A 22,776-nucleotide genomic window follows, 5' to 3' on the forward strand; every position below is an offset into this window, starting at 1 on the left:
ACTTGAGTAAAGATGTTTTATTAGCAAAATGTGAACACATCATAAATGGATTCTTTCAACACATTCAACAGTAAATTAGGATTTGTAGAATGATGTACGTATATGCAGAGTTTGACATTAGAAGGCTGTTTTAACAGCCATCTGCTGAAAGTGGAAAGTTTCTCTGTGTTCACTGAAGATTTTAAGGGGCAGGGCCTATGAGCATGATTTGTGGTATCACAACTAGTTTGAAGCCAATCCTGGTCCAATATTCAGCTTACACAAGTGTGATGTGGAAACCTGAAGCCTCCAGAGCACATAAAGTGAGAATGGACTTTACAGTGCATTAGGAGACATCTTGTATCCAGCAGTTAAACTTCTGAGATGAAATATATTTACATATTTATGGATTCTGGAATTTTTAATGAGGGAAAAGGAGTCGATGCCATATTATGGATTTTAATGTGATAATTATACTTTTTTGTGGGAAAAACCATATCAGACACACATTATTGTTCCAAGCAGAGTATTTTTTATACATTTTAATACATGTTTGGAGGGGATCTTTAAGCAATTTCATTAATTGATAGTCTGCCACATTAACAATCAATAGTCAATTAATCGTTGCCAGTTCAACTGTGTATGTTTTTCCATTACAGAACCGTTTTTTAACCACTGATGTGGCCTGTGTTCACAGCAAAATCAGAGAACATTACAAATGTAAAGAACAGATTCAGTCTGACTGGTTTCATATAAAATAATATGCATACCTTCTTTACATGATTGGAGTGATGTGCATTGTTCACTGTAGCTAGTGCTAGTCCAGCTGCAGGAAACAGCTGCTCATCTGGAACAAATGGAAGCATGTGTATTTGAAGTCCTGCTTGTCCCGACTGTTAGCATCAGAGCTACAGTGGAGCTCTCTGCCGTCTGATACTCAGCTCTCAGTCTGTGTTAACTGAGCAGCTGCTCGCCGCTTTGGTTGAAGATGCTAGTTTAGCATAAGCATGAGCCTCATTTAGCTAAACTGGACAGCCGCCAGACAACAACTCCATTGTGCTGCGCACTTTTTTCTTCCTTGGACAGCAGGGAGGAGCGTTTTTTTTTACAATTTGTGTGGCCCTTACGGATGTTCAGCAAACACACCTGTAACTCTGCCTAAAGTAATGTCACAACCAGTGTTTCAGCAAATTTACAGTACATTTTCTGACAGTTAAACTGCACATCCTCTTCTTATGCATAATAGGCTAATATATTTATAATCAAGTAAACTATTAATAGCAATTAATCGATTCATCTTCCATGCTGTTGAACCTTAACCCTGGTCACACAGTGGTTCTCACACAAGCAGTCGATGTTAAAAGACATGGATTGGGATGGTGGGGCTGTATTCAGAACATCCCTAATTCATCCTCATCTCACATCACATGATCATCCTGAACAGATCTTCACAGACTCATCCTGATATTGATCTGATGAAACACCTGTCTGCTCTTTGTGTGCTCATTTGCAGTTCATTGGGTTACTCCTTGATGAACTCTGTGGTTCCAGTGTTTTAAGGTTGTGCGATGGAGCGTGTTTGACGGTTGAAGTCACACAGCAAAACAAACAGGATTGGAGATGGATAAGGGAGGTGTTGTGATCGCCGTGTGTGATGACCACGGCTCAATCATGATCATCGAATCATTGAATTGGCTTGAATAAAGCTGCTTTAGCCAGACAATTGAGCCCAACGTTGTCATTTTTGTGTTTGAAAGGTATAACAAATCTTGAACTTGACGTCAGATGTTAAATATACTGGGCATCCTAACATGTCCCAGCAGTGAGCTGGGATCAGATTTAGGTAGTTGGGGTCACTGTGGTGCACTATAATGTATACATTGTTAAATCATTTTATTCAGAACCGAAATGTTCCATATTTTCCTCAAATGTTACCTGCCAGCTGCAATTCCAATCCAATGTCATCTCCACTGGGTGTTTATGTGCTGATGTCAAAAAGATGAAAACATGGCAGCTGCATCAAACAATCCACCGCTTCTTGAACTGAATCCCAGTCCACCTTAACTGGTTAACAGACTTGACGCCAAGAGCTAAATATGGAACTACTAAATTGGCTTGCAGAGCTTACAAAGAAAAAATGATCTCAACCACAGCCAAAAGGCAAAAGTTACAACAAAGGTATCCAACTCATGTTGATAGTTGCTTGAAGGGCTCCCTTCTTTTCATTTCACAATTAGTATTAGTTTCATTGTTATTCATACACATTCATTTCCAGATAATACAACATCATTGGAGGTTACCGTACAGAGATTACTTATTAATGTTTTTTCTAGTGTGCATCTTCGCCGGGACAGATTCATTCCACAGCCAGGTTAAGTTATCAGGCTGACAGACATGAAGTTGACACATTGGCTTCACCTCAGTGTCACATGCTGACAAAGTTGCTAAGTTGAACAACAAGTAGCAATTCGGCCAGACCAGATCTTTTAGTTTCATAGGAAAAGCTTTTGTTCTAGAAGTTGTTTTTGTCAGTGCTGCAATGCTGATCCACCAGACCAGTCTCAATAGAACATTACACCATTAGTGTCTATCTGCAGCATGATTTTTAAAAATTATCAATATGAATAAATATACATTCATTTGTCATCATATTTTGAACAGCATATAAAAATCTCAATGTGGCACTTTCTCTTTCTCCATGCCTTTTATCTCTTGTTACATACACCCAAATTATACATGTATAACAAAGATTGTCAACAACATTGACATAAACAAAAATAAATAAAAGTAAAACTAATTAAATAACAGAAGCTATATTTCACCCCTTGTGAGATTAAGATATATCTTATCAGGGATATCATTACATTTCCATTTAACATGACCCAGTACTGGAAATAACGAAAGATGATGAGTAGGTGAAGATTAATTCAAAGTCCACTCTTGCTGTGTCACCTTTACATTTACATTTAAACAGGAGCAGGACTTTATACATATGGATGTGGTTCAGGAAACAATTACAATAAAACTCTATGTCCAGTAAGTCAATATTCAGCATAGTCAATTACTCGGTATCATTATAAACCACCATTAAGCCAACATAAATTATTTTCAATAAGGCCATTAACAGAGCTGTCAATTGTACTGCTGCTGAACTCAAAATTGCAAATTCAGTAAATTATTACAACTGCTCTTATATTATATTTATTCTTATTCTTATAGTCTTATATTGCTCTAATAAATGTGTGTTGATAAATGGATTAAGAAATAATGTCTAGCATACCTACTAACAATATGCAAGCAGGTCATTTCTACTCCAAATTTACACAACAGATCATAAAAAGTATTAGCAGCAGGTTAACTGGTCTCTAGTGTATGAATATAGGCCTCAGTTAGCTTAGATGAACATAACAGTCAGTAATTCACTGGTAGAAAAACTAGGAACATCAAATATTTAAAGTTTAGAGTCCATTTTGCACAGGGATGCCAGATTCATTTTAGAATTGTGGTGGCCAAAAAGGGTGTGTGTGTGTGTGTGTGTTTTAAGCAAGAGCACAGGTCCCTGGCTTGAGCTCACCCATCTGTAGCACTAAGTAGCATGTGGTGACCACCCCAAGCTTTCTCACACTTCATTCAAGAGAAGAACCCCCACCGAACAGTAGAGAGGAAACAAAGAGAAACTCTGGCAGCTTCCAGCCGAGCTGGTTGGCGAGTTCGCTGTTAGCTCACCAGCTACGAGTCACCCTGTGAGTAGTTACTTGACCTTCCTGTTGTGTAGATGAGCAAATGTCGCTTTGTGGAGTGACTGCCACTTTACAGTGCTGAAAAATGATGTGAGTTTACACAGGGACTGCTTACATAGGTTGAGCTTTCATCACTATAAAACTGTGATTGTCTGCTTTTCATTAGGAAGTTGATTCATCTCTGTACATAAAACAGCAACATCACAGCGCCATGTGACCCCTCAGTGTAAAACACCATGTCTGCTTTTTTTTTTATAAGGAGATGATCTTTCCGATTGTGACCCAGCTGAAATGTAGCAGGACACCGCTCAGTCAGGTTCCTCTCATGGGTAGCCGTTCATTGTAGAGGCATCCTTATTGAACTGCTGTCCACAGCCAGCAGCGCTGTCTGCAGCCAAACAAGGCTTGGATCCTCTCCAAATCACAGCACACAGGCATCGGCTCCTGTCATCTCGCCACAACACACTCCTCTAAAGGGTTTGACTGTGTTTGTGTGTGTGTGTGTGTGTGTGTGTGTGTGTGTGTGTGTGTGTTAGTGGGCCAATTATGTTTGAGACAATAGCAAAGGTGCGTGTGAGTATCAGTGCACACCATACACACACAGAGTTTTCAGCACTGGCTTCACCCCACCTTCCCTTTGTCTTGTTTCATTCAGCAGTGCTGACTCGGGCACACAGTGAATCCAGATTCAGTTGGCTCTGATGAATCTTGCATGTTTTTAGGTGTAAGCCTGAGGACAGGTTGTAAATCTTCCATGGCATGTTTTGAAGAGAGTGGCCAGCGACCTCCTCATAGTTCCACCCAGAGGGGAGTGAATTCAGGAGACCAGCTGGCACCCCTGGAAAGAAACTTTGATTAGTCACATTTACATACTGTACACCTTCCTACAGTTACAACTGTGTATGAGTCTACAACAATCTGTATATCTCTTCCTCCTTCATTTGAAAGAACGCTATTTATTCCATCAATTCCAGCAATGTAGTACTATATTGAAAAGTGGTATTTTTTCCGCAGTATACTGATCTACTCTGTAAGTCTCATGTTATGTGTTCTCCTTTGGGAAAAAAATTAGTATTCAAAAGGGATAATTTTATAGTTGACAATTTTTGGTTTCAACACTCTCAGTCATATCCCATGTAGAATGCAGTTGTTTCTTAATCTACATGAAAGAGAAATTATTTCCATTGATCAAATCAAACAATCTAATTGTTGAACATTGAGTCCATAGTCAGTTCCTTTAAAATGCCATTCTTGTCTTCAGATTAGCTCTTCATGTGTATGGTGTTTGACTTTTGCTATGATTGGCCATGGACTGTAACCGTGGTTGTTCATGAGTGATGTGAGTGATGCGATGAGGTTATGCCATTGGTCAGCCAGCTGTGTTGGAGTTTCCCCATTGGCCGTTGCTCTTTCAAAATGAATCAGCGTGAGATGATGGAAGCAGAGCAACTGTATTTCCTGCTCTGAGCTCTCAGCTCCGGTATCACATGCAGTTAGGTCAGCTTAACTCCTGTTTAAACAGACACATAACAGCATCTCTACCATCTCCGACTCTATCGTCAAGGGTGATCGACTCTCCAACTGACAGTGCTGTCAGCAGCTGGTAGGAGAGATGCTCCATGGTGCGTTTGGATTTTATAACTGAGCCAGTACCAGGACGCTCAATTTTACTCCAACTGTGGTAGCCAGGAGGCAGAATAAAGGTGCATAGAGGCATGAGGGAGACAGTTAAAGCACCCCAAATAACCATCACAGAACACTCAATGCAGAGTGAAAAAGGAGAGACATCTGCAGAATGAAACAGATGAAAGAGCAAGACATGAGAGGAAGTATTGTTCTTGCAACTGCATTTATAACCTTTTTTTTTTACTCAAATGTTGCTTAACCATGTCATGTGATATGCTACTTCAGTACATGTTAATTGCATGTTATTGCATGTATAGAGTTGGTTTTCACCTTTATTTTTGTTGTTTTTATTCATTGCGCAAAGCCTGAGGACAGACTTGACAATGTATTTTTTCAAGTCACTTAATTGTGTAGTCTGATCTTAAAAGTGGTTGTTTTTTGGTCTAAGTTAAGAGGCGTACCACATAACCGCAACATCCGCTGTTTGTTTTCCGACGCAGACCTCTGTTGTATACATTACCCCTTAGTCTACCCCCGTTTCCTGTCTCTGCACATTCTACTGTCAAATAAAGGGAAGAAACCTCTTTAAAAATGTACATTATTTACAGCTTCATAGTTTCCTGTTGAATTTTGTTTCAGAATTTGAGGCATATGCACATTTAAAGATAAATTAAAGTGAAGGCATACCATTGCATTATAAGACAATACATGTAGAGGATTTGAGGTTTCTTGGTGATGAAACCCCTAACCTTGTGTACAACTGGGTGAACATTTTCCACAGAAGTTACCATATTTTTTTCAGTAGTCTGGAATCTTGAAATGTTGACTGGTTCAACATTAGATTAAGTTTGGGTTTCATTTAAATGGCTCTTCAACTCATTTTCAACCTAACTTGGTTGGGCAGTTTTTGTCAGTATCCATTAATCTGCCAACTGTTTTTCCATTAATATATTTATATATAATTGATTCCTCCATAAAATATAAAAAATACCCATATTAGTTTCCCAGTTTACATCTTCAAGTGTCCTGTTTGTGTCCAAATCTAGTTGTTCTTGGAAATGTTTCCTTGTGAACATTTTGTTTTATCATTGTCAAGGAAAAAGTAAGAAATGTGCAGTGTTAGATGAAGGAAAGGCAATAGTGGGCGGTATAAGGGTGTAATAAATAGTAAAAATTCTAAGCTCTCAGTACTGCTAATGTTCGACCGTCAGTCAGTAATTTTTCCCTCTTTTTTCCCCTTTACATCAGTTAGTGTACATGCTCTGAACTGGGTTTCTGAGGATTTATGTTGGCTTGAAAGGGTAGTTAAACTCTTTTCTCCCTCTAAAATGTTGGGAGAAGTGAATTTCAGTGGATTTATCTTGTTATATTTTTATGAGGCTTTGTTGCTCTGTGGCTGTGTTTAACAAGCAGAACACCTTCTCTTTGTGTGACAGCTTTGGTTGGGAAATGCTTTTGGGCTATAGTCAGCAGTACACAGTTACTGATACTGTTGTGGTTTCCTACTGTGGCCATTCAAAATGAAGTGTGTACACATTACAGTACATAGTGACACTAACAGTTGCACATTTATCTACCTAATAGTCCAGTATGCTCTATACATGCTAGCCTAATTGATGCTTGTCATGTCTCATATCCAGATAAAAACTATATGTGATGAAATACATTTTGGTTTATGCTGTGTTCAGAAGTATTCAGGCAGACGGTAGACGGCAGATGGACAAACCTCCTGGACGGCACAGGAAAAACAAACAAACAAATGACAGGAATGGCAGGACAGCAAAACGAAACACGCATGGTGATATGTTGCTATGGTGATGTCGTATTCGTTACAAAGAATGGAATAAAATATATTAATTAAAATTATTTTGTGTCTATTATTTTATGTAATTATTCCAGTAATGAATGTAGCAATAAAATACAGCTTTCTTTTAATATTATATTAAAACTTAAAATTAATGTTAAATTCCCATAAGGTCAATCATTCATTTCCAACATGGATAGTGAAAGGCGAACTGCACTTGGTCTATCCCTTTTTTATGTTAGTTTGAAAAAGAGACCACGACAACAGAAAACAAAAGAGCATATGGGTGCATCCTATTCTGCAAGAGTGCAGAATACATGGGGAATTTCATCCAGGAGCTGAAGATGGATGAAGACAGGTTTCGGGCATACTTTCGGCTGAACCTTGCTCAGTTTAGCCACTTGCTCCATCTGATAGCTCCCTATCTCCAAAGATGGACATCAATTTCAGGACACCCATCAGTCCAGAAGAGAGGGAACCTATTCATGTAATAAAATAATCTTGCCTCTGACTGGTATTATGAAGGCTAAACCCCTACCAGGGGTGCAAAACATCTATTACCTACAAACTGACCGGACATGTTTATATAGATGTCATACTTATTTAGATAGGTCTACTTATCTGTAGTGATTATATAGTTCAGCATTGTTTTATGGAGGTTATAGGTGATCCATTGTGGGAAATAGAACTGATATAACAATGAATGTAATTTACATTTAGTTGTTTGTTTTTTTTGCTACAGACATCTAGCAACATATCCGTAGCCAACAGTTTTCGAGTTGGAGTCTACACAGTGTGTGAGCTTGTCCCAGAAGTGGCCAAGGTCATTTGCAAGGTTTTTTTGCCCACCTAAGCAAGCTTGGAAGAAGATTGCTGTGGAATTCTGGCAGAAATGTAACTTCCCCAATTGCTTGGGAGCAATGGATGGCAAGGACATGATGAGCCAAGCCGCCAAGTCCTCCTGATCGGCCTACTACAATTATAAGGGCTTCCACTCCATTGCCTTTTTGGCTGTAGTTAATGCCAAATACCTTTTTCGGATTGTGGTTGTAGGTGCATTTGGCAGGACATGTGACCGTGGAGTCCTAGCCAATTCAACATTTGGAAAGACTCTGCACAGGAGCACAGCTGACCTGCCTGAAAATGCCACTTTCCCAAGGGCAGAAGACAGTGGTGTGGTGCCAAACACCTTTGTAGGAGATGCAGTGTTTCCTCTCAGGAGGTAGCCTACATAATGCATCCTTACCTAGGCAAAGTACTCCCAAGAGAAAGGAGGATCTTCAACTACAGGCTGTTCCGTGCAAGCAGGGTAGTTGAGAATGCATTCCGCCACTTGTCACGTCAATAAAGAATGTACAGACATGTCATGAGACAGCAGCCTGTAATTGTGGAAGCACTGGTACAAACAACATGCATGCTACACAGCTACATGCACTGCGACACTGCACCATTTTCACCTCCCCGGATTGACAACTCACACAGCACAGCTTCAGACAACATGGGCTGAGTGGACAGCAATAGTAGCATGAGGGAGGCAATGAAGACCAGGGAGACCCTCACTCACTGCTGGAGAAGTATCATTCCAAGATGTTGCCCTGTAATCACCCTTCAACAGTAAACTTCATCTGTTATTAAAAAATCTATTACATTCTATGATTATTAAAACCAATTTTAAAACACTAAATTCTTGTCAATGCCTTGTCATTTAGTATATTTATGAACTTCATGCAATGGTTCTTAATACTTTAAAAAGGTCACCACTTAAGAAATCACACAGTATGTGCATATTTATTTATTTTTTTAAGTGCATAAATGCGTACATTTTTTAACTCAGCTCACAGTCTTAAGAAGTAACTGTAATTAATATCTAATATCTATAAAAGTGCATTACGCTGAACAACTGGTAAAAATGCCTCACACAATAGAGACCTTGCATGGAATTTCGAAACAAGCCACAGTGGAACAGTAATGTACTTTTCCAGTGTTTTACCCACTCTATCACTGCACAGAAAGTAGGCATTTTCTTTTGAAAGTGGTTACCAACAGTTACAGGCAGCCATACAAACATTCCGTGCTCCCAAGGCCTTTATCGGGAGCACTGCTTGCTTTGGTAACAATACCTCGTGGGTGGAGTGAGAGATGATCTACCCCCTCACTCATATGCGCACGCACACATGCACACACACAAGTAAGAGCATAAAAATGTTCCTTGTCACAACCGGGAACTGGAAAACAACAATAACTGCCAAATGTATGAACTGTAATGAAATTATGAAAAACAAATCCAATGAAGTAACTGAGCTACACAAATCTGAAAAAGGCCCTTGATGTTTGAGAGGTTGAGAGGATGTTCCTGGTCTTCATCCATTGTCACATCTTCCACAGGGGATTTCAAAGTCGTATAATTCTGATTCCAAAATTATTAGCTTCTTGTTGTCCAGATTGTCCATGTTTCTTTCTTGTATGAGGTAACTACGTAACATAGGATTGTAAATTCTGTCGCAGAGGACAATATCTTAATATTTTTGATGGCAATGTCATCTACTGTCACCATTGCCGGTATTCTCTGATGTCTTCAACTAATTTTACCGTCCTGCTCCGGTCCACTAAAATGACATCCAGTTTGCCACCTGCCGTCTGAATGAATGAATAGTATTCAGTGTAGACTTTACACCATTCCATTCTAGTGGTGGTAATCCACCTCGAGCTGTTGCCAAAAGGACAATTACTTATTACTTATTACTTATGCCAAAACACTTTAGCCATGGATTACTTGCATGGATGGACTTGGAGCAAGACATAAGGCCCAGTGTGCATCAAACTAAGTGCTTGTCAGATAGTCTAACATCAGTTTTCAGTCCTCACAACTACTTCCATCACTTTTTGTGCAACGCCATGAATACTTTCAAGAAGAGACTGTCTGAACATATACATACATTGTCCCCATTTGTGCACCTCAGCCTGTAAGGATTTTATAGACATGCAGAAGGTCTTGGAGAGAGGTTGGATCCTGGAGGAGGTTGATGGCAAGCTTTACACCTTGCTGTCCATTGTGGCCATTCAGAACAATTAGAAACTCTTTTCCTCCCGGCTTGGTTGGATGACATGTTTTACGAACTAGTTTGTTTGAAGCATAGTGAGACCAATGTTTTGCCGGCCATAAGAACACTCGGGGGTGGGAATCTCACAATTTGTTTGATTAGATTCCATTCCAATTCTTGGTGTTGCGATTTGTTTTTGCAAATCGGAACCGTTGTGTCAAACCATTCATTCATGTTCTTGGTCCACTGAACTGAAACATGAAACATAACTGACAGTTAAGCTAACTGGTCTTGAAGAAAGTAACAAGAAAAAGTGAACTGCATTAACAGCAGCCTGTATCATAGACTTTTGCAGTCAGTGTCACTTCAGATGCCACGATCATCGGGGACCCATTAATAGCACTTTTCCAGTGCAGGAACTTGAATTGAGGGCATTTTGTAATGCTGGATGTTGTTTTGGGCTACCGAACAGCTTGTGCTGGCCCCTGCAGTGCCCTGGATTCTCTATTCTCATGTTCTTAACCACTTAACTGTTCACCTACCAGCATATAAAAATTATGAGCTCGGTCCTGCTGTAGCCTAGTATGTGAAACAAGAACACTGTACCAAAGCTTCACAAGATTCTTAGGAGTTGAGGCTCGAGGGTAACGGTTGTGAAGTCCTTGTAGAACTAATGCAAATTACACACTTTCAACATCTGGCTAGAATGTGTCTCATCCAATGGATTACAGTGACTCATGAATTCTTCTTGGATGCATTTATACATTGCTTTAAAGATCCGCTCAAGTGTGCATGTGGTTTTGTAGTTTATATACATAATGTCCATGACTTACCTCAGTTTATGCACATATGAGCTCATACACTACATGGTGTCCATTCAGCCACAGATATTTTTTCTCATTGCTGTAACTTCCATCTGTAATTCACCCAAGCTATCAATCCACTGTGAGCTGCAATGCATCTGTGTCTATTTTCATCCATTTCATTACAGCGCATTGGAAGCAGATTAAAGGGTCATTTTGCTAGCTCATTGGTAATTACCAGTTTTAATTGCTCCCAATCAAGGGAATTAATGTGCGGCCCTCCGTTGTGTGCTCTCAGTGTTTCCGACGCCATTGTTCCACTTCCTCCAGTTTCAGGCTTAGTGACATCACAGACGTCAATTAGGCTTTAACGAGACTTGAGGAGACCTCTTTGTTCTACCTGAGTATTAGAGTTGAGATGAACAAAGGTCCTTGAGGCTTTCTCTGAGACTTGCTTCTGGTGGCTTGTGTAGAGTTTTAGACTCATTGTAGGGTTATTTCCTGTATTCACACTGAAGTGTTGTTTCCAAGACAAACTTAAAGCTGTATTTTACCCCAATAATTAATTCACCATCCACCACTGTGTATAAAAAATTGAAGAAATGAGGCATTTCAAATTCAGGTTAAAGGGCAATGTGTGGCATACATTAATGCTAATTAGAATTAAAGGCAGAATATTTAATTACATAGATTTAGTATTGGCATCTCAAGATGAATAAAAAGTACTTCTATCCACAGCCTTTTCTGATTTATTGTTCCTTTTGCATGCCATTATGCTGTGGAGTTACAGGAAGTGTGTGGATATTTGTTATCATTGGATTTTGTTGTTTCTGATTTTGTTAGCCTCTTAGTATTATTCATCAGCATGGTGGGTTTTTCTCAAAAAGGTTTTATGCAAATCAAACTTTTCACAATCTAGAGTTAAGGCGTCAGTATGTTTCAAACAAACCTCTTTGTATAATGTGGTGTTCAACCACTTCTAAAGGCAACACTGTTTGTACCTGTTCTGAATGACCACGTTCAAAGGTGAAATGAAAAGCTGGCTGTCATAGCCTCCTCCTGGCTGCATCACTCTGCCTTTCCAATCTCTCTCACAGAACTGTGTGTCTTTTGCATTACAGTGTAGTTTGATGCAATGAATCATACAAGTGCATAGTTTCAGACAGTCTCCCTTTGAAGGTATTCATGGTGTTGCACTCAGTTGTGCAAATGAAAAGTGACAGTAATTGCATGAAGAAGAGCTTGAGAGAAGTTCCAACCCTGTCTTCTTTCCCACCCTTACACCTCCCGGCCAATCACTGCATGAAGGGGGCGTGATTGTGGGATTGTTTATCTTGGAAAATTACAAACATTTTCATCCCCGATTTAGGAAGAAAGACAAAAACTCAGATTGTTTTTTTTGATTTTGGATTTTGGGCTCTGATAGAAAAAAGTTGACAGTCGTGATAAAAATGTGATGAAATCTTGTGATGAAATCCAAAACGGTGATCCTAGATTTCAATGTGAGACATGGCCACTGATAGTTGTGGACCAATGTCAGAAATGGAGGACCAGATTCTTACAATGTGACTGCCTCTACAAACCAACCAGCAGCATGAAATGCCATTGCTATGACCAAAGCTTGTTTTTTGCTGCATTTTCAATACATGCAAGGTGCAGACGGATGATGTGAGTTGATGACATGTCTCTGCTTGCATTTTTTTTTTCAACTTACATTGTCATACTATGATTCCAGACATTCATCAGACAATCTGACATCCCTCAAAACTGACATCATACAGTCTGCTCCAGACTGAGACCAAGATTCTGTTAGACTCATCTCACACAGTGTGACATGATAAGAACTTGTAAGATCACCGTTACTGCACAGTGTGTAGAGGTCTGAACAGACTTGGACGTAGACTATGAGTCAGACTTTATCGCCCAACATCAATCACATATGTGTGTAATACCATAAATTCTCATATAAAAGGAAGTATTCAAATGATGGCAGAGTCTGCAATAACAGCCAGAGCCGTGGCCAGCATAATCAAATAAAGTCCAGGGTAAAAAAACAAAAAAAAAACATTGAGGAGGGTGGAATAACCTGCAGCCTACTATAAAAGCTCACATGGTAAATTTAGGATAATCTACATTTCCACAGCACTAGTTCCATCACCACAACAACAGAGTCATGTTAAAGGACGGGTTCACAATTTTTTCAAGTCTGCCCTAAAACAGTAGTCAGCGGCCCAAATCAGCATTGAAACAGGTTCTTGCTGTTCATACTGACCATTAGAAGTAGGGGTGAATACAGCATTCAGAAAAGCACAAATAGCGAGTTTTTACAAACATTTATTTTGTACAAATATTTTGAAAAATTACTTGTTTTCAGGAAGAAAATAAAACGTCAAATAACAGTGCGCAGGTCAGGATTCATAGCCAAGCGAGATTACATTGCTGTCTCCATCTCTCTGCTGTGCTCCACTCTGTCTGTCTCTGAGTTATGATGTATAAATAGCTGCAGATCTGTGTGTCCAGCGGAGCTGAGCTTTGGCTCACTGGTCAGCACAGTCGTCTGTAGTCGGGGTTCAAGACCTGGTGTGCAAACCCTACTTTGCAAAACAGTTTATTTAAGAACCCTTATTTTAACACCATAATATCCTAAAATTAGAAGTGTAAGAAAAACAAAAACAGGATTTTTACGCTTATTTCCACTTTTATTCAAATACAAATCATTTTGCTGCCTCAACAAATACATATATATATATATATATATATATATACATATATATATATATATATATATATACATATATATATATATATATATATATATATATATATATACATATACTTGATATGACTAACTCAGACTGCTGAAGACTCATATAAGCTTCACATCAACTTTTAAACGCATTTTTGCACAAAACAAGGGCTGTGGATTTTGTTCCTCATCACTTACATTGTAAACGCATTAGAGCTGCAGCGATTAGTTGATTAATTAATTAGTTTCCAACTATGAAATTAATTGCCAGCTATTTTGATAATTGATTAATCATTTTGAGTCATTTTTTAAGAAAAAAAGTCAAAATTCTCTGATTCCAACTTCTGTATGAGCCAAGGACACTTCATTTAACTGCCTACCAACAAAACAGTGTTTATGTATATACTTGTTGAATAGATAGTAGGATATTTAGCTTTGACAAAAGGTCAAAATACAAGATTCTTAAATCCACATTTCTAAGACTTGTGCATTAAAGTTGTGCTTGTGCAACTTATCCTGGATCAATGTACATCCTTGGTCAAAAGGTACGGGTCTTAAATCAGGATCAGTGTGTACTAAGCACTTATATTAGATGTTTAATTGTTGAATGATTTCATGCTGTGTCATGTGGTTAACTGGTGAGACATCAGGAATGTGCGTTGGTAAAACTCTGATAAATGTGGAAAAAGTCAGCAGTTAGAAATACAAGACTGATGACAGAGAGATATCAAAGATCCTAAAGATCGGTATCAGGGCCAATCCAGGCATATTTTAATGGATCGTAATTGACTAACATAAAGCCAATGGAATCCCATTGTTTCATCCAGCTCAGCCTGCTAGTGTTACAGTGCTTCTGTCCTTTATGACAACCTATGGTGCATCAGTTCTACTGCATGTGAGTGTGAGTGAGTACTGTGCAAATGTTTTAGTCACTAAAAGTAAAGTGAGGATGCTTTCAAAAATAATGCCATGAATAGTTTTTATTTATCTTCAAACACAGTTTCTTTAAGTGTTTTCTGATCTTTCATATTGACAACATTGACTGATGGTGAGAAACCGGATAAAGTGTCAAAGTCCCACACATACTCTACATAAATAGTAGATTGGCAAGTTGTACTGTCGACCTTTGACTTGCAACTCCTACCATGTCCATGTTTTAAACATGTAACATTCTGGAATGGATGCTTCTGTGTTTTATATATTGATTTTAGACTTTCAACTTCACAAGTGCAGTGCCCGTTCAAAACTTGCCCGTTCAGAATGGGGCAATTGCTTATTATTTCTGGAGAACCTTAATAAACTTAGCACAAAAAGTAAGGAAATTTGTGTTTGGTAGATTATTTCTTTTTTCTAACAGTGCTTCTTGGCAATAAATCTTATACCGTTGGAAAGCCTGGTGGTGGTGCCACATTTGTAAGGACCATGCATTTGTAGGATGAGAAGCAGAGCTGAGTATTTGGGTTGCGCCCATGAAAAATATGCCAAATCTTCTCTGCCAATGCCAAACAGCTTATTCTGCCATTTACTCTTGTTTGGTGTTTGGTGGATTGGATTATTGAAGTTTGAAGAAACAAGACATATTAGCAATTTAACAATTTATTCATTTAATAAACAGGAGCCTCAGTAGTGTGTGGAAGAACCATACACAGCCACAACAGCCTGGCACCTCCTCCTCATGCTGGTCACCAGCCTGGTCACACACTGCTGTGGGATGGCATCCCATTCTTCAACCAGCATTTGTCGCAAGTCAGCCAACGTGGTTGTGTTGGTCACTCTGGCACGAACAGCCCTCCCAAGCTGATTTATTGCCAAGAAGCATTGTTTCTACAAAGAAATAATCTACCAAACACAAATTTCCTTACTTTTTGTGCTAAGTTTATATGTATCAATTGCCAAACGTTTCAATTAAAATGATAAGGATTTCATAAATCAAATGGTTTAAATCCAGACAGAAACTTCACCAGTGAGACTAAACTGAAGTTGAAGCAGTTTACGGCCTTCCATTGGTTGATTCTGCTGCCAGTGAAACGTGTCTGCGCTCTTATTGGCTACTTTTACTGCCACCGCCTCTTTTTTTTCTTCTGTGTACGCTGGTTCTTTTCTCTCCGACAGTTTAACTGAGCTGGCCATGTGCCTTTGTCCCACTCACCCAGTCAGAGCCCAGAAGCCCCACCCCGCTGTGATTTGTCAGTGTTTATATCAAACAGCCACATGCTGCACTTAGACATGGAGCTAAATGGCTCACTGTTCACTTGTTTATTCAAAGTTAGTTAAACGTGTCGCATGTCCAAAGAACTTCACACTTGACACTGCACTTCCTTGGGTCCTCAGTAGTACACCCGCCAAGTATGAAGTTGATTGGATGAACAGTCCTCGAAATATTCGAAGGACACACATACATACATACATTCAGACAGACAGACAGAGATTCCCTGCTTTGTAGTTAGATGCTGCAGTGCGCATTCAAAACGTGTCTGAGACATCCTGCAGTAAGTCTTGAACATACATGCCAAGTTTCGTTAACAGTACACAGTTCAATAGTAGAGCTTAAGTCTCTTAAACTTTTTAAAGTGATTAATATTACAGATCTAACCCCACCTCCGACCACAATGTGGTTTGCAATGGCAGAGTGGCGCTGTCTATATTTCCGCTCGTTGACGCCACAGGCTGAAGAAGAAGCAAATCAACGTTGCTTATGAGGTATTTTAATATATTTCTTGTGAACCGCTCATCCAAACAACTTCACACTCAAGACTGCACTTCCTTGAGTCCCCAGCAATACATCCGCAAGGTATGAAGAAGATTGAATGAACAGTTCTCAAGATATGTGAAGGGAAAACATACATATGCATACATACATACATACATACAGCACAATATGGGGATAAGAGATAAGTGGAAGTACAATATGGAGCTCAATAATGTTACTGCAGCAAATCTTCACATGTGGATTCAGGTTATTTGAGATAGATTATTACACGTGCAGTTACCTTAGTAGCTGCATGAGTAAATATCAAAATATGCAGCTCGTTGAATAGTTGGTAACTGTTCCTCTTAACCCTCAGCAGTCTCTCCCTCTCCCTGTCTGCACACTCCTGAATGTGATTATTGGATACTGAAAAATGATTAACCTCCTGGTGAAGGTTCAGTCGTATTAATTTACTGCAACTGTTGGAATGTCCTCGTCGAACATGTGCACAGATCAGGATTTCAAATGCCAATTAGCCCCCGTGTTTTTCATATTTTCATTTGGCTCGGGTATGTCGCAGTGAGAGTTTTGCCTCACAAAAGACATTTATTTCCATAGACGGAAAGCACGGCAGCAGCAGCTTGTTTAAAAAGAAACTTCACACAGAAAGATATTTTATACTTTGACTTCTAAGAAGATGCATGTTACTTCCCTGTGGTGAAATTCCCAACTTCTGGTCATAATCTCCAGTTTTGTTTTTTTTCTGGGGTTTTTTTTTTTGGTATTCCCTTGTTGATTAAAAGAGTCATGCTATTGCTAGGACTCATACTGTATATGCTGCAAGCGGTTACATGCTAACAACCCAGATATACATCAGACTTGATGATCACTCAAGTGTCCATTTTACTCAACCAGAGTCTGTGGAATAATCTCCCCTCTGCACCTTCTTCTTCCTCTCTTTCAGCAGTGTATCATAGTTGGATAAACATTCTCATTCGTGGGTAAAAGCATCTTGTAAAGCGTCTGTCTGAATAGGGTTAGGACATAGGCTATATTTTCTCCTCTAACACTCTTGAAAATGTGAAGTAATGAACAGTTGTGACTATCTACCACTGAGCTGAACTGCAAAGACTTCTGTCTGTTGTCTGATTATTTTTACTGTTTTCCACTCATCTGTAATCAGATATTAGCTGTTTTAAATAATATGTTTGTATTTTATTCAAAATGTATGTATGGAAACATGAAACACTAGAAAATCTGGATTATTTTGTTAAATTTAGAAGAATACATTTCTACCCAGGAAAATAAAATTTTCTTGCCTTAACTTAAACTCAAAAATCATCCAAGTGTTCAGCTTCAGTAAACATGTCTTTAAGTGGTGGAACAATCTGTCTGCTGTTTAGTTTATTTGACATTATGCCGCTAAGATATTTAATCATGCACAACTAAATGTCAAAGATGATGCAATATTATGTTTATTTCTATTGTGGTCCTTAATATAGAGACATACTCAAATACATTTTGATGTGAGCTTGCATGAAGGCCCAGTTTGACAAAAAAAGTTGAGAAGTGGATTTGACCTTCTGACAGACAATTCTAAAATACTGTGTGTAAAGCACAGCCTTGCAGAGATGGACTGGCTATCAGAGTCCACATGTGGAACTTCCTGTCATGGTGCTGTGGCTGTTAGATTGTGTGGCTGAACATTTTCAGGTGTGTTTATTTTCAGATTAAAATCTGTAGGAACTCACTGCAGACTGCAATTTCCCTGAATCAACATCGCTAATGAAAATGTACCTAATTGACATTTTACCTCAAATGTAATTGCCTCTGGGTGGAAACAAAAAACATACACAGTCAGTATTTAGTTACAACTTAATGATGATTAACAAATTGTTTTACATCTATAAATCACACCCTTCAAGATTCACTTTTTCTTATAACAAAAAACAAATTCTTTACTGTGGTCAGATGAATCCACATGTTGCACATCAGTGTTCTCTGTTTCAGGAATTGAATGAGAATGTAACAAAACTAAATGGAGGAAGATCACTGCACCAGAATAAAGAAAATAGCAGGTTTTTCTATCTAGCTAAATATATCCTACTTGAGTTTGCCACCGTTATGTATGTTAATGAGGTGGACAAAATATTAGGAACACAGTATCATTTTTTGAGTTTCTGATAACTAACACTATCTTCTGATGATTATGTTATTATATGGTGCCTAAATGAACACTGAAATACGTTTTTCTTGCTGTGATCATTCCTCCTGTTCATACTGACCATTAGAAGATCCATTCATAATGCATTTACAATGGAAGTAATGGAGGACAAAATCCACAGTCCTCTCTCTGTGGAAAAATGTATGTTAAAGTTTATCTGAAGCTAATATGAAGCTTCAGCGTCCAAATGAGTCAAATCAAGTAGATATTTTTCAACGTTACAGTCTTTTTAGTGCCACAGTTCCTCTTTTTGTTACTATACTTCCACAGCTCAACAGGGAAACACTGTCTGAGGAAACACAAAGAGGGAATTAGATGCTAAAAAGACTGTAAATGTGTCAGATATCCACTTGATATGACTAACTCAGACTGCTGAAGCCTCATATAAGCTTCACATCAACTTTTCAATGCATTTTTACATAGAATGACTGTGTGGACACACTGTGGATTTTGGCCTCTATCACTTACATTGAAAGCACATTTTAAGGGGATATTTTAATAGTCAGTATGAACAGGAGGAATGATTAGAGCAAGGAAAACCTCTTTCACTGTTCATATGGGACTGTTTTTTTAAGACACACTTGAAAAATTGTGAACCAGTCCATTAAAGAATTTTGACCCACATATGTTCTGTAAGGGACATTTTACAGTGTAAAACAACTGATATATCTGTTATAAGTTAGTATTGCCAATATATTGACCCAGCCTCTAGAGAATAGATAATAAAGGACTGATACACATTTCAATAATAAATAGATAAAACCAATACATGAGCCCTACCCTGCCATAAACGTCAGTAGGCATATACTACACACAGAAAACTCATTGGGATTGCACCCCCCATCCCTATGTCCATGGCCTCTGATTTGAGTCATCTTCTCTCAGATACGATGTACTCTCTCAGATACAAAAGGCATGACTTTTGCTGACAAGGCCTCAGATCAGTTTGAGAGTGAAAAAACGTCTTCAATGCGGCGAATGAAAATATAGACAAAGGCAATGAAGTGAGGCTACAGGGGGCACCGTTCTTCAAATTGCAGATTTAATGGATAGTCCACCTGCCAGAGGTAAACAGCACTCCTCTGAGGAATGTCAAGTGCATCATGTTGAAAATGGAAATGGTGCTTCTGTTTCCCATTTTCCTGTGTTTGTTTTTGCTCTGAGCTCTGTGGTGTCTGGAGGGGTGAAATCCTGTAGACCTAATAGGCTTATAGGATAATATCACTTTGTTTTCCTCGCTTCTGTCCTTGCTCAGTGCCTGGTGTTTGAAGACGCTCCCAACGGCGTGAGGGCGGCGCTGGCTGCGGGGATGCAGGTGGTGATGATTCCTGATGACAACCTAGACCCCAGCCTTACCCAGGAGGCCACTCTGCGGCTGAGGAGCATGGAGGAGTTTGAGCCGCAGCTCTTCGGCCTGCCGGCGTACGACTAAGCCCAGAAACCAAACCTGGAACCACACCATGTAAATCAGTCTCTTGGGGAAATGATGATGAGTGAGAAGCTGATTGTTTTCCTGCATGCCTCATCATGTTGTGGATGAATATTGATGTTCTTTTGTTGGCTCCAGTTAATGACATTTGATAGTTTTGTTTTGGATGAGACTTCACAGTATTGGTCAGACCCTTAAAGCTGTTTATTAGCATTACAGTCAATATCGTCACTCCTGTTTGAAAGCTTTCTCAATGTGTCACACATATTTTATCACTAGATATTAGCCTCCACCCCCCTACAATGGAGGCAAAAGGAATTAATGTCTGTTTCTCAGAACATAAACACTTAGAATTGGAGGTCAATGTCAAGGTTAGAATTTTTTTCAGCCCCAAAACAACTAGCTAGTGGACCTTGAGTTAAAATATTTTTGTCAAACTACTTTTTCAGAGGTAAAGAATGAACTTTCATGCCGAATTAAAAACTTGCATTCGATAAACTCAGCAGTAATGTGTTGACACAGACCTCACTGTGGACACTTCATTTTTCAGCAGAAAGTAGTTTGGCTGAAAACTGTTGACAGTGAGGTCTGAGGATTATCCAGAGTAATGGGGACACTGTTTCTGGACAGATAAGATGCAGCTGATGCTGTGAGCACCACAAACAAAGAAAATCCAAGCAGTCATCTCCCTTGTGTTGGGGTGAAGGCAGACATCTCATGGGGCGCATAAAACCTAAACTATCTGCACGACTACATACCATTAGAGGAAGTGGAAAAATATGTCTATGTTTGTGTGAACTGACCATTTAATGTAGATTATTCACTTTCAAAGTGCCACAATGTCAAACCTCAAGTCTGACACATACACACGGTCCTGTACTCTATCTGCTCCATGCCTCAGAAAGCCTCAGGGTTAGTCATCCAGGTTCAAATTGAGCCAGACTTCATTAAAAAAAATGAAGGTTTTTTAAATAATCATTTGTTCAACAACTCTATGTGTATGTAGGATCTGCTTCACATTGAAATAAAGTCAAGTAAACACTTTTAAAACAATGGATATATGTAATCATTTTGTTCTTTAAGGGTTTGATCTTGAGTCAGCTTCAAGTTAATGTTAATTAAGAAATTTCTGTCTTTCTTTGCCTGCTGCACCAATCATCTTGTATGTTTTAAGTAGTAGGTCTTTAGTAGTATTGAGTCTTAAAGCCATGGATACGGGCTGAATTTGCCATTACAGAACTCTAAAGGTGTATTCACATTTCAGCTGAAAAACAAGGGTTTTGCATCAGCACAGTAATTTACAGCTCCAGAACTCCTGGCAGTGTGGTACTAAACACTAGACACCACCTATATATCTCTTCTGATTAGCTGATTTGACTTGTGAAAACCTACAAGCTACAAAGCTAACGTTGCTACCAGTAGATCGCTATGTTTCAGGCACTCTGTTTTTGTAACAAACCTGGTAGCTACATCTGCATGAGGATGTTTTGCCCAGCAAATATTTCTGTCTGGTCTCGATATGAGGCTTATTTTTATTATACAGTTCTGGAAATTCAGAAACACAAGTCATTTGATTTTCATTCATCTCTCAGTTCAAGCAGTGGTCAACAGCAATTAGCTGCACCCACAAAGGTCAGCACAGCTCGGTCAAGGTTCAATAAATTTGAACTTTCATCAAACACCCCCACTTCGCGCACCGCAATGCGTACATCTGCACAGAGCTGTCATAACACACCACATACACAATAATGGAGGAGGTGCGAGCAAAAGCTGTTTTTTTTTTCATGGTAATGTGAATATGCTTCAATCTAAATGTCTAAAAATGTTCACTTATTGACCAGATTTAGCCCAGTTTTAAACCAGGTGTCTTTTGACCTGCAAATCACCGAATCAGTGCTTACTGGACAATAAGCTAAGCTTCTCAAATGTTTGTCTTTGAAATAATGAAATATTGTTCTCAATGTCATAATGTCAGACATCATCTGGTTAAAATATGAAACTCTTGAACAAAGTCAGTGAAGCAGTCAAATGTTTGTCTCTGCAGCATTGTCCTTGTTCTACAATGTGTTTAAGCGGTCTTATTGAAATGCCAAAGACACTACTATCTCCTCAGTGTAATCCAGGAAAGAGGCTGCGAGTTGTCCTCACCCTTTCATCTCTGCTCATGTCTGCCTCTGCACTTACTACAATTCACATGTCCTTTCGTCGAGCAGGCTTTAACGGAGGGCCCGGCGCAGGAGCCTGGTTCCACGGTTCCCTCAGGCTGCTGAAATAGGATTTCACTGCACTTCCATCCACTTCCCCCCTCCATGCCTTCCTGGCCTTTCATCCTCAAGGAGGGGGTAATCTCCTCAGCTGCTTTTTTTTCTCCTTTTCCTGCTCACATACTCATCACTCTGTAGTTTTACATGTGATTTACCCTCTCCTGTGTGTGTGTGTGAGCAATTGCCTTACAGTGTGTCCACACAGTGATTGCAGTGTTAAAAGGGATCTCTGTATTTTGATTTAGATTCAAATGAAGGCTGCTTGAAAATAACACCGGATCAGACCACCAAAATGACTTCATCCAGTCTGTGTAACAACATTTTCTCTGCTGTGCAAATGTGTTAACTTTTCATTATCAAATAAAGAAATCCGTAACACAAACCCAGAGCGTGGTAATTATGCAATTTCCATTTTTTTTATTTTTAATTCA

The 22,776-nt window shown here is 39.1% G+C and overlaps 1 protein-coding gene across 1 annotated transcript in view; it reads left to right on the forward strand.

Moving 5' to 3' along the window:
* Positions 1-21,134, forward strand: part of pudp (pseudouridine 5'-phosphatase) — a 40,897-nt gene extending 19,763 nt beyond the window's left edge. The window contains exon 4 of the mRNA XM_067583036.1: positions 19,908-21,134. Within this exon, the coding sequence (XP_067439137.1) occupies positions 19,908-20,084 (177 nt within the window). The 3' untranslated portion in view covers positions 20,085-21,134. The remainder of the gene's footprint in view (positions 1-19,907) is intronic.
* The last annotated feature ends 1,642 nt before the right edge of the window (positions 21,135-22,776 follow it).

This window comes from Thunnus thynnus, chromosome 24, assembly GCF_963924715.1.
Source record: "Thunnus thynnus chromosome 24, fThuThy2.1, whole genome shotgun sequence".
Lineage (NCBI taxonomy): Eukaryota > Metazoa > Chordata > Actinopteri > Scombriformes > Scombridae > Thunnus > Thunnus thynnus.